Here is a 12975-nt window from a genome sequence, read left to right as displayed (position 1 = left end):
TGTTTTACAAATACGTCATTTACTTAACAAGCACTAATGGTTAATGCAGTAGAAACTATAAAATCCAGCTAGTGTACATAAGCAAACTTAGATTTTGGTACCTATAGAAGAAAGACATTCTCTTCACTGCCCACTGAAGTCATTGCATTAAATGCTAATCCGAGGTGGCCAACGTTTCTTTGAAGCTAGCTATCATCGATCCCAAATGAGATTAGCATCTTTGAAAAAAAATGTTTGCGTATTCTCAATAAGTGCTCAACATCCCGGTACAGATGCAGAATAGATGTCGGTTCAAGAAGTATTACACGCAAGTAGGAGTCGATGGACCTCCCCAAAAACTTCTTAGTGCGTATTTTTAGATGGTTCTTAATAACAGTGTGCCACCGCTTCGAAAATTTTGAGCTACTCTGCAAAAGTAGCCCAAAATTGCTCAAAGGGTGAAAACGTTCTAACAAAGGCTGTCCTTGTGCTCAATCCCAGAGGTCAAGTTACCGTCGATGTAGAGGCCCCTCCGTTCCCTCAGAAAGGCCCCAGAGGGTCTCCAAGGGAGAGGGAGCCCCGCAGGGGGACGTCTTTCGCAAAGCGTCCCCTGCCAGATGTATTACTCGTGCTTGCTGCTCCGGGACCCGGCTCCGGAGGAGGGCGGTTGATTTTTACTTTTCGAATTTGCCGCCTTATCACAAAAGGAGAGCCTTCATATTTGCAGAAAACCTGGATATCGCGCTTGTTGAATGGCCTTCTTTACTGTGAAAATGTGTTAGGAACCACTGTGTAAGGCGCAGAGGCACGTTCTAGTTTATCATCATGTAGAGTGGGGTCGTAGCATATTGGGTCCATGCCAACTCGCAGGACTGTTTTAGTGCGGTTGGGTGATTCGCGAATGAAAACAGAACACCATCTGCTGTGTTCACCGTAACGTATAGTCACCTGCTGTGCATATACTTCATGTGCATGTTATCGTACTCGTACACCACTCCACATTTCACCGGAAGCCTAGAGTCAAAGCCCGTTTAAACGGCGGGCTGCCGTTGCTACGCCTACGGGTCTTATCCCGAGCACATATCAAAGGTCGGGCATTCGATAGCGCAGGTGTAGAGAGTCTTGTCTGTACGTACCTGTCAGTCCTTATCGTTCAAGTAGACCGCCACCAACGCGTCAAGTGGTAGCGGCGATAGAAGATATATGTTAGCCGGAGTCAGAGGCGCTTAACTGGAATTCCTCGAATTGAGTAGGAAAAGACAGATGCTTCTTCGCATACCTTGGTTGGATGCCGTCGTCAACGACCAAAAAAAGATCGCCAGCTTCAAGCTTGTTCAGTAGAAGTGGACTTCGTGTGATAAGTGCTTTCCAAGCAAATTCGACCCATACTGTGTTTATATAGTGTACAGCTGCTGCCCAGGTTTACGGAAGATGACGATGCACAGCATACTAAGAAGAACACAACTGACATCGAAACGTATCTATTGCCTCGTGGTATGTGTCGTGATTCTGGGCATGTGTCTGGTATTTTATTCGAAGCAGCCTGCTCTTTTCATTACCGCCACCTACGGTTGGGACCAGCCAGCAAAAGATGTCCCGATTTCTGACCACGGCGATTCCTTCGTTCCGAACTTCGTGCATTTCGTGAAACTTGGTGATGCTCCCTTGTCCTTCATTGAAGTCGTCTGCATTCGGGCAGCGTGGCTCCAGCAGAGCCCGGCCATGCTGATGATTCACTGCGACGTGTGTAACTCAATCGTTGAAAGTCCGCACTGGAGGCACGTCAAAGACATTCCTCGGCTGAGTTTAAGATACGTCGAGAGACCGAAAACAATCTTCGGCACAAAAGTGAGTTGGATTCAGCATGCCTCCGACATCGTTCGCATCCGGATACTGCGGAAGTACGGTGGCACCTACTTGGACAAGGACTCCTACCTCATCAAAAGTCTAGACAAGTACAGGCGCTACGAGGCGGCCATAGGGTGGCCTCCAGGACAGAACATCGGATCCCAAGTCATCGTTGGCCACAAGCAATCCGAGTTCCTTCGCCTGTACTACGAATCTTACCATAAGTACAGACCAGACCTTTGGTACTACAACGCCGGACAACTGCCCACGAAGGAAATCCTAGGACCGAAACCTCACCTCGTTCACAGGGTTCCTCACGATTTCGGTGTGCACGAGGACATCACTAAACTTTTGTATATGCAGTGCAATGACGACTGGAGGAACTATACTGCCGTGCACACGTTTTTCAGGCTGAGGACCCACTACTGCCCATCCGACAAGTTCGGCCCCGTCGACTTTGACACCATAGGGAAGTACGCCACGAATTTCGGCCAGATGGCGCGTCTCGTGCTCACTGGCTCGACGAAGCTCGGTGAATCGACTGTGAAGAACATCACTTTGTTGGACGCGAGGAACCTGGACTACTCTCAAGGGTGCAGGTGACGCTCTGGCATATTCACGTTACTTTTATGAGCCCCACGGAGAACTGATTAAAGCGCCCCTATCATGAGCAAAAACATGCCTCAGTGCCGGACATCTCGAGATTTGTTTTGTTTTGTTTTTTTCATAGCACGGTCGAAGTGCGTCGATTCTTCAGCTCGGAATTTAGTCGACGCTGCCACAAGCCAATCGGCTTTGGGCAAGGCTTAGTCGTATAAATCTCGTATTTCATTAAAATGTCCTCACCTTGTTTTAACTAAATAAATGAATGGGTTTGAGCACCGCCTGATGCAGTTAATCCGTTTTCCTCACTGGCGGACTTCAAACACGCAAACGAAAACATTTTCACTCCATGAAATCTTTTACGTGCGTAAACGGGCAATTATTTTGTGATGACAAACGCCTCTACATGAATTCGATCATTTTGGCAACAATCGGGCAGCTATGTGACTTTTTATTATTCGCGAGTTCGCCTCACAGACAAAGTGCGTGCAGAATTTTCAAAAGAACCGCTCAAACGACTCCTTGTCGAGATGCTGTCAAGTGCTCGACACGGCCAAGAACAAGCTTGGAAATGGGAAAAGCCCTGCGACCGATTTTACGCGGGTAAGTGCGGCATGTCTGCCGCTTGTTTAAAGTATTTTAAACCTTCGGTTCAGTATGCAGTTCAGAGTATTGAGTACGAGCAATATGCATATTGTTACGCTGAAAGCCTTCGCGATTTTAAACGGGACGTCGAGGACACCGTGTCAGCAGTCAGTTATCTCTGGCTCAGCACGCGCACCACTTTCTCTTTCTTCTTTCTTAGTGCATCTTCATCTTCTTTGCGGACCGTTACAATATTTCCCCACGGCCGGATTTGTAAATTTGTCATAAAGATTACAACGCGCATTTCATCCAATGAGTGATTGTGCTCACTAAGGGGTAGCGCCATAAAACAAATGACACCACGTCTCAGTGGAGACCAGAAGTTAGTCATTCCTAATTGTTTATTCCAAAAAGTTTATTCCTAATTGTGCCGAAGAGCTTCAACTTGCACTGTAATTATTGTTTATTTTTGCCTGTTTTGTTGAACTGCTTAGTTTGTATTCCCACCCTGCTAAAATCCCAACACTGGGATTGCAGTATCAATAAATAAATAAATTAATTAATTAATTAATTAAAAGTAGCAGCTCGTTGCTGAGCGGCCTGCCCTAATGATTCGGTATGACAAAGTGCTTGTGGAGAAACCAGAGGATAAAATCCTTTCAAGAAGATGTGTTGTGTTCAGGGTTTAACGTTCTAAAGCTGCACTTGGCCTTTAAGATGTAGTGAAGAGGCACTGCGAACTATAATTAGTTCGAACTATCTCCGCTTCTTCAATCTGCCTTGACACTGTGTGCATCATCATCATCATCATCTGCTAGACTCTAACAAATGCGGATCAAAGGCCATATTCCTCCAATTAATCCGGTCCTGTGCTACTTCATCGACTTGATCCTTGCGAAATTCTTAAACTCATCCGCCCATCCAATATTCTGCCGCCCAAGGCTACGCTTCCCTTCCCTTGGAATTCAATTTTTTATCCTTAGCGACCGTCGGTTATCCACTCTTTGCACTACGTGTCCTGCCCACGCCTGTTTCTTTTTCTTGATTTCCGCTGAATGTCATTAACTTAAGTCATTTCTTTAACCCACTCTTTACGCTTCCTATCTCTTAACGCTGCACGTACCTACGATATTCCGTTCCATAGCTCTCTGCGTTGTCCTCAACTTAAGCAGAACCCTTTTGTTAGCCTCCAAGTTTCAGCCCCGTAGGTGAGTACCGTTAATATGCAACTTTTATATAATTTCTTTTTGAGGGATGCCGGTAGGCTGCCAGTCATGATTTGCGAGTATTTGCCAAATTCGTTCCATCCCTATCTGAGTCTCTTATTTATTTCCCTTTATGGTGCGGATCTGCGACTAACAAATATTCTTCTACCACTTCCAGTGCTTCGCTACCTGTTGTAACTGCTACTGCTGTTCCTTTCAAAAGGTGTTGAACATACCCTAGCCTTCTAACATTTAGGCCTACCTTCCTGCTTTTCCTGTGAAGGATCACAAATCATTCTTTACAATTTTTGCTCGCTGAGTTAGTTAGGAATGCACTGCCAGCAACGAATCGCAGATTTTTTTTAGGTATTCTCCACCAACCCTTATCCCAAACTATTTCCATTCCAGTTCTGTGAATACTTACTCTGAATAAGCGCTGAATACTACTGGGGTGATCGTGTCATGGTTGCCTAGCAGCTACTTCCATAAATATTTTTTTTATCTAGGCCTATGGTTGCTGGGCAGCCACTTAGATATCCTGTACTTTCACATATGGCTCATCTACACCCTGATTGCGCCATGCCTACATGACTTCTAAAATGTTTAGAGTCAAATGCTTTCGCGTAATGTATAGGGGCTGGTCATATTTCGAGCATTTTTCTGTCATCTAGTTGATAGTATAGATATTATCGATGGTACAATACCCTTTCCAAAATTCTGCCTGATCCTTTGGTTGATTGAAGTCCAAGTTGGCCCTGATCCGGTCTGTAGTAAGTCCTTAGCGTCCCCTTTCTTATGTTTAAGATAATGTTAGCGCTCTTCCAACATTTCTATGCCGCCGATGTCATGAGGCATTGTGTATACTTGTGGCCAGCTTTTGAAACACGACATCCCCACCATCCTTCGACAAATGTGCAGTTTCCTGATCCTGAGTTGTACTGCATAACGGCGTTTTTGCACTTCGTCCGTGTCAAAACGCTGCTCTGCAGGCTGGATTCTGTCTCAGGATTACACAGTCAGTAAAACCATTCAAGTATGCTCAGTCACATTGCCAAAACAGCCGAGAAAAGACGTTGCTAAGTTTAACTGACGGAATACGAGCGATGGAGTACCAACAGAGGTCCATTTCGCACAGTGAAAAATTTTACAAGAGGGAAGAATTTAGACAATTGAAGTGTTTCTCACATTACCTTCTTCGATTTTCATCATATTTTTTATTCCTTCTTGTTATGTTTCAACACGTGCGAAGCAAGCGGCAGTTGTTAGCCTCATGGCAGCCTCCTCTTACCGTCTACCTTGACGCTGTTCAACAACATAACTGTATGTTCGCGGCGCCGCTCAAACGCATGGTCAGCGAGGCCATTCGACGCCATCCGGTGCTTCGCGGAGCGGCCCGAAACTCGTCTGCTCTCAGCGAGCGAGGAAAGAAGACTCCCCATTTATTAGTTATTTGGATACATGAGACGGACAGTAAACACACGTAACTGCTGGCAGCTGTACGCAGCACGCATGAAGAAGCTCCCAGCACAATAACTACATTCGCTGTAGGGTGAAAACCACTCTTACTGACCTCCGATTGACATTTATACCAGCTTCAGCCACCACCCAAGCCTCCCGATCCGTTTTGAATTCGTAATCTCATCCATCTGTCTGTTTGCCCTTGCCCTACTTCTCGCACTCGTATGACAAATTGTCGCAGAAAAGACTTGCTTCAGACTTGCAAGTCGGCGGCAGCCTTTGAAATGAGGATGACAATTAGTTCAATTAGTTAAACGCTATTAGGCGACGTTTGTGATGCTCGTAAGGTTAGCGACACCACAAGGCCCAAGGTGCAGTACCAAAAATCCGAATCCCTCTTTGGTAATGTTCCATCAAAGGATTGTGTTATAATTACAAGCCCATGTCTTATTTTAAACAGGTCATCGGGTGTCACACTAACGCGCGACTCTAAACATTTTCAGATCGAGAATAATACTTCTCGTTATCAGCTCTGAGCGCAGCCATACGCCTTTATACACACATGACTGCGCTGAATACGAGTATGTGAGTAATCACGGCCGAAATACAGTCTACTCCATCTTGAGGTTCGCTCAAATGCATTGAAAGAAACGCATTTTGCCTAATTGTAAGGAATAAATATCTTATTCATGCCGGCTCGAAAAGGCATACTTTCACATTATGGTGCAATTAAAGCTTCGACAATCTGCACTCAAGAGAACGTGATCAACTTTTTACGCTGATCACAGTGTGCGTCATTGTACGCGTAAGAGTTCGATACCGCGTTTCACGCTGGCCACAGTGAGCAGCTGCCAAAAGAGAAGGCATCTCATTGATATCTATTCATTTCCTTGCTCATTTAAATAGCAGTGAAAGTGAAGCTCTTACAAGAGTGAGTCCCAGGAGATAAATAATGGTAATGCCCGTTGTGCAATTTTATTACTGAAAAACAAGGTGAAACCGAAGGTAAACATGCACGCAGCAACCGTGCACAAAAACCAACAGTGCAAGAACACGAAATCCGAAGAGAAAATCGTATGCGCAAAATAACCCCAGAAAAAGCAACGCCGCAGAGGAAAGTGCGAGTACAGATCGTTCGAAGTCAAGCAGTGCAACGCAATTGCCCGAAAATTACTAAAAAAGGAAAAAGCTGTCGGCAGCAATCTTGACCACGCAGAAGTGCTTATTTCTCGTCGCAGGTCTGCCGAACGTGCACAGAGAGGAAAAAGTAAACAAATAGTCTACAATCTGCGCTTGCCTTCATGGAAAACTTCCTGTCACGGCTAAGCGACGAGCCAGCAAACTTGCGATGCCCGCGGCACGCTTTGTTTGACTCATGCCCGCGTACTCGGCCGCATGTGCATCGCCTCGCCGCCTTCATGGCGAAATATGATCGCGAGCCTGGGGCGGCGACGCCCCGCCGCGACCAAGCCTAACCTCCCGCACTTAAAGGTCACGCGACAGACGGCGCAGGTGCGACAGCGTATACACGCAGTGAACGCATTGTTATCGGCGAAGCGCGCTGAAACTCGAGTGAAAGACTCGCTATGATAGTAACGCGCGTTGCTCAACTCGGAATTTTTTACGCCTAACCTAACTATCTCGAAATTCAGCACGAAGAAGACGCTCCCACTACACGCCATTTCATCGTACGTAGTCATCAAATCCAATCCGTAAGCAGGTAACCAGAAGCAGCAGTCTTCAAGCTTAATGCATGTTGCAACTTACTGAGCGAAAACCAAGATAACCGGTTGTGGCCTCGTATAACGCGGCCTCAAACCCCACGTGTCGGGCTTGAACAGTACTAGTAATTAGAGTTTTCACTGTTTATGTTGTGCGCGGTAAGAAGCCGAAATGTACTACTTTGCACATAAAAGAAGCCGATTCGCGATGAAGCATTTATGCTGGCTTGTCATGTCAACTACGTTTCTCGCTACGTGCGTGACAATTTATCTGATGAGGCCGAAGCATCCGATTCCATCATTTTACTGCTGGGACCTGCCTGTGCCAGAAGTGACGGTTGATGAGCACGACGACTCCTTCGTGCCCAACATCGTCCACTTCGTCAGACTTGGCGACGCTCCGCTCTCCTTCATCGAAGTCGTCTGCATGCGGGCAGCGTGGCTTCAGCAGGACCCGGACATTCTGATGGTTCACTGCGACAACTGCAGCGCAACCTTCAAAAGCCCCAACTGGAGGTATATCAAGGACATTCCTCGACTTAATGTCAGATACGTCGAGAGACCGCAGGCGATATTCGGGGTCAACGTCAGTTGGATTCAGCATGCCTCCGACATCGTCCGCATCAGAGTACTGAGAAAATACGGAGGGATCTATTTGGACAGCGATTCCTACCTCGTGAAGAATGTGAACAAGTACAGACGCTACGAGACGGCTCTAGGATGGCCACCTGGCCAGAGCATTGGGAACATGATCATTGTGGCCCACAAGCGGTCCGAGTTCCTTCGTCTGTACTATGAGCTGTACCGCCAGTACAGGCCTGACCTCTGGTACTACAACGCGGGCCATCTACCAACGCAAAGTATTCTTGAGACGAAACCTCATCTTGTTTACAGGATACCATGTGACTTCGGTGTGCACGAAGACATCACCCGGATTTTGTTTGAACAGTGCAACGAGGTGTGGAGGAATTTCACAGCTGTGCACGTGTTTATCAGACACAGAGCGTACTACTGCCCCTTCGACAAATTTGGGACAATCGACTTCGACACCGTTGGGAGGTACAGCGCGAATTTCGGACAGATGGCCCGTCTCGTTCTCAGTGGTTCAACAAAGCTTGGTGGGTCGTCTGTGAAGGACATCAACACGTTAAGTGCGGACAAGTTGGATTACTCTGTAGGTTGCGCGTGATATTGTGACGGTTGCGTTGTGTTCTATCTGTGTGTCTCTGCGTCGAAAATGCAATTGTTCTTGCTTCCACAACGTACGCACGCGGAAACATGCACTATGTTTCCATTGTTTAAATTCCATATGTAAGCAAAACCGAAAGTATTGCATGCCTAAAATTATTTATTCATTTAACTTGTTCTCTTCCGAAGTTGTGCTTAGTATACATTGAAATTATTTACTGTGGAACTTCAGTATCAGGCGCAGTAATTTGCATTCTTGAAATGATGAAACAAATTTCAAAGGTGACGCTCATTATAGAATAATTTTCTATAATACCTCAATTGACAAAGTTTGCCCGGTGAACAGAGCGTAACTAGGCGCTTTCTGCTCTCTCTATAATTCAAACTGCTCAAAGAGTCCAAATAATCTGTTTCGCAGTAAAACACTAGCTAGTTTTCTACTCTACTATTAAGTAAAATAATGAGAAAAAATGATAACAGTACAACAGCTTTCTCATAAGGCGCAATTATAAGCTAATTTAATCGGCCAGTGTAAACTTGCGTCGAATTATTGTACAGCAATAATAGATTCTAACTTTCAAGTAAGACAAACTATCGAGTTATTTTTTAAGCAAGGTGTAAATCACTGCATGTGATATATCTCGATGAAGTGGTCAATCCTAAACTTCTATCACAACCGGACGCAGTCTCCGGTAGTGAGACAAAAGGGCAGCTGAGGGCAAGTCGGCTTCCGCTTCATCCTATACTGCCTAAGACAATTTCCTATTTGAAGCATGCCGTTCTTCGGTAAGAGGCGCGACAAGAAGGCGAACGTTATCAATATATGGCAAATTAGACGTTCCAAAAAGGGATGCAAAATAAGGGATGATTTCTTACACGGCAACGTCGACGAATTGCATCCTTGGTTCGGGCTTCTCAAGATGAGGAAAGGTGGGATCTTGACGGAATTAGGGGCAATGAAATTCTTGAATATAGCCATGTGCATGATGTCGCAAAGAGCAACAAGTGACGCAATAAAATCTCCGAGCTCCAAGCTTGCAAAGCTATATTGAAATGTTCATCGTTCTCTCTTTTTCCCATTAGGAATTCTTTGAATGACTAAAGAATATCTTTTGAAAAATATGTGAGCTATCAGGTGGAGTAAGTGTACGAACCTCCGTGGAAATAGAGAGCTTCAAGCCACAGCTAGGTCAAAACGAGGAGTGTAAAAACTGGATTATTTCGATGGCTCTAGGCCTGTAAAGAAATGAAAAATGCATATCAGGAAGAAATCAATCGACCATTACTCAAGAGGCACAGCACTACCTACAAAAACATTTACCCAATTAAATGGCACATTGTGTGGTAAATCTGTAGGAACAGAGGAGCATAGTTCATTACGATGTGCCAGTATCCATTTGTATGTCAATACAGGCACAATCACTCTCCCTGGGGCCCTTAGGATAGCAAAGGTGATGTGAACGAACGTGCGGTACACGCCAGCAAAAAGCCATTGGGTGGTTGCTGGCTCAAAATCAAGGACGTAAGGTTGCAAATTAAAGATTAAAAGTAATTCAAGCGCACACGTCTATAAAATTTATTGGTAAAAATACAGCACTACAAGAAAGTAACCCTTCGAGCTATACAGATAGGTTAGAGGAACTTACAGGAAAATAAATACCGAGCATAGTGGCATCTACCGCCACCTCTAGCTTTACCAATAGGGTTCTCTTAAATGGCAGACGTGGCTTTTTCCCACATGACAGCGAATGCATGAGTCGGTACGGGCGTCGGGTATTCAGACGAACACAGTGAGCAATCGTCAAGTACTCTCCATCCTGAAGCATTTGTGTTGCTTGCGCGGCTCCGAAAACTCAGGCGGAAACTTGACATGTCAGAAAAATTCCGAACGCCATCTGTGACGTGCCACCAAGGAAGCTTCGAATGACGGCTTAATGTAAAATCACGCATACCATAATTGCTACCGCAAACACACAACACACAGGCGCCAGTCTAGTGTGGCAGTGGCCCGCCATCAACAAGCTTCAGGATCGCTGCTTCCGTGTACCTACTGATAGTGCTGTGTCGCCATCCGCACGCGAACGACGGCATGCGATCAAGTTATGTGGTAAACTCGATAAGAGTATTACCGACACCAACCAAATGATTCAGCAAGCCTACAGGAATTCAGATTTGTTAAATTCTCGGGTTTCAAGGTGGTTGGAAGCGTTTAAGGCGGGCCGGAAAGACATCGATGGTTAGCCCTGCTCTGGACGGCCATCGAAGAGAAAAAGTGAAGATGTGCCTCGTGTTCGTGTTTTGAACACTGACCGTTGAATGAGTGTGGTGATAATAGCAGAGACTCACAATATTCTGAAAGCCGCAGTTTACGACATCGTAAGCGACAGTTTGAACATGCGAAAAGTGTGCGCCAAGATGGTCCCGGACTTCAAGAACAACCGCGTGGAAATCACGAGCGAACTTTTAGAACGCGTGCAAATTGACACGTTTATTTTCGACTGTGTCATTTCCGGCAACGAAACGTGGCTACTCTAGTACGACCCTAAGACGAAGCGCCCAAGTTTCCAATGGCACATCATAAAGTCCCGTCGCTCCAAGAAGGCAAGCATGGGCAAGTCAAAAGAAAAACCATGCTAATTATCTTCTTTGGTGGCGTGGTTCACAAATAATTAATACCACAAGGGCAGATAATCAACACTGCCCAACAACAATTAGTAATTACTCCCTTATTATCAACGCTGTCTACTATGCGGGTGGGCTCGAAAGAGTAATAAAAAGGGACCTCTGAATGTGAAAGGAAATCACCGATGCCTGGCAATTGCACCACGACAACGCTCTCAGCCACGCTTACCTGTGCGTACGGGAGTTCCTCGCCTAGCACAACTCGGCGACGCTTCCCCGCCCCCTATATTCCTCACCTGGCTCCGGACGACTTTTTCCTATTTTGTAGACATAACATCAGGTGTCCCACAGGGCTCAGTTTTAGGACCACTTTTGTTCTTAATATATATAAATGACATTTGTTCCGGAATCAATTTCAGTATACGGTTGTTTGCCGATGACTGTGTTTTATATAGACAAATTAGAAATCAAGACGACGTTGCCCAGTTACAAAGTGACTTATCATGTGTTCTTGAATGGTGTTCTAAATGGAAAATGAAGTTAAATACTAAAAAATGTGTTCATGTTACGTTTTCACGTAAAAAACATAAGTTAGCCTCACAGTATAGCATCAGCGGTATTTTAGTGACACAAAAAGTGGCGCATAAATACTTAGGTGTGACACTTACCGCCGACTGTTCATGGAATACACATGTGGATACCGTAGTTGCAAAAGCCGCCAGGACCTTAAACTTTATACAGCGAAATCTGAAACACGTGCCGCCTTGTTTGAAATCAATTGCCTACTTAACCTACGTTCGACCACTGCTCGAATACGCTTGTGCCCTATGGGACCCTTGGCAAATAACACTCAGCAATAAGATTGAAAACATTCAAAATAGAGCAGCAAGGTTTGTCCTTTGTCGGTACTCGAGAACTGATAACTGCACCGTCATGAAAAATGAATTAGGATGGGAAACCCTCTCCTCTCGAAGAAGGAAATTAAGACTTAAACTGTTGTACCAAATTTACCACAACAAAACAGGCATTCGAAAGGAAATATACTTACATAGGCCACATTATGTTTCTGCTCGCACAGATCATTGTTTTAAAATTTTGGAATACAGTGCCAGAACTAACATGTATGCCAGTTCCTTTTTTGTTCGATCCATCAGTGAATGGAATCGGCTTTCAAGTCATCAAGTGTGCTCCATAAATGAAGATGTGTTTTTTTCCACTCTGTAACCCCCCTGCTGTAGCGCCCTCGGGCTAAGCGGGGTAATCATTGAATAAAGTATAAAGAATAAAGAGTCACAATATTTATTTGTTTATTTATTCATTTATTTAGTTAGTTATTTATTTACTATATACTGCCGGCCTCAGTCTTGAAACTTAGGCAGGAGTGGGCAGAACAAAATACGGGAACAAAATGGACAGCACGAAAAGCATTACAATTCAAAAAAAAAAATGCTGTGATATAACGACCACAAGGAGTAAGTTTGCTCAGAACAGGTGAAACAAGTTGCCAGCCTAACACAATCAAACACCTCTTGATCTGCGCAAGTTCCGCTAACTATTCCAGCTATAAAAAAAAAATTAAAATAACTAGTGGAGGAAAGAAATGCGCTAAAAATGCAGACGAAAATACAAAAAAAAGCCGCATAAATGGCATCAAAGTTATAGTGATATAAAATATACACCACGCATGCTCGAACGCTTGAGCAGGAAACAAAATCTATGAAATATAATGGGTAAGAAAACGGAGCACTCGAAGGCTTGTGTATAAC

The 12975-nt window shown here is 44.9% G+C and overlaps 2 protein-coding genes and 1 long non-coding RNA gene across 3 annotated transcripts in view; all 3 read left to right on the top strand.

The window, feature by feature from the left end:
* LOC146198962 (uncharacterized) overlaps window positions 1-12975 on the top strand; it is a 39850-nt gene that overhangs the window by 16719 nt on the left and 10156 nt on the right. The gene's annotated exons all lie outside the window — the stretch shown is intronic.
* On the top strand, window positions 1079-3360 carry LOC146198964 (uncharacterized). Its single transcript, XM_084592680.1, has one exon. The coding sequence runs from the start codon at window positions 1411-1413 to the stop codon at window positions 2428-2430; it is 1020 nt and encodes a 339-aa protein (XP_084448806.1). The 5' UTR covers window positions 1079-1410; the 3' UTR covers window positions 2431-3360.
* Window positions 7102-12493, top strand: LOC146198963 (uncharacterized). Its single transcript, XM_084594428.1, has one exon. The coding sequence runs from the start codon at window positions 7572-7574 to the stop codon at window positions 8586-8588; it is 1017 nt and encodes a 338-aa protein (XP_084450554.1). The 5' UTR covers window positions 7102-7571; the 3' UTR covers window positions 8589-12493.

This window comes from Amblyomma maculatum, chromosome 2, assembly GCF_055883805.1.
Source record: "Amblyomma maculatum isolate TAMU_Amacu chromosome 2, ASM5588380v1, whole genome shotgun sequence".
In the NCBI taxonomy this organism is placed as follows: Eukaryota; Metazoa; Arthropoda; class Arachnida; order Ixodida; family Ixodidae; genus Amblyomma; species Amblyomma maculatum.
Note: the sequence above shows the minus strand (reverse complement) of the source record. Positions and strands in the feature narration are given on the sequence as shown.

What these genes read in the sequence shown, in the direction of transcription:
- LOC146198964 (XM_084592680.1), top strand. Translation starts at nt 1,411, where the DNA reads ATGACGATGCACAGCATACTAAGAAGAACACAACTGACATCGAAACGT.
- LOC146198963 (XM_084594428.1), top strand. Translation starts at nt 7,572, where the DNA reads ATGTACTACTTTGCACATAAAAGAAGCCGATTCGCGATGAAGCATTTA.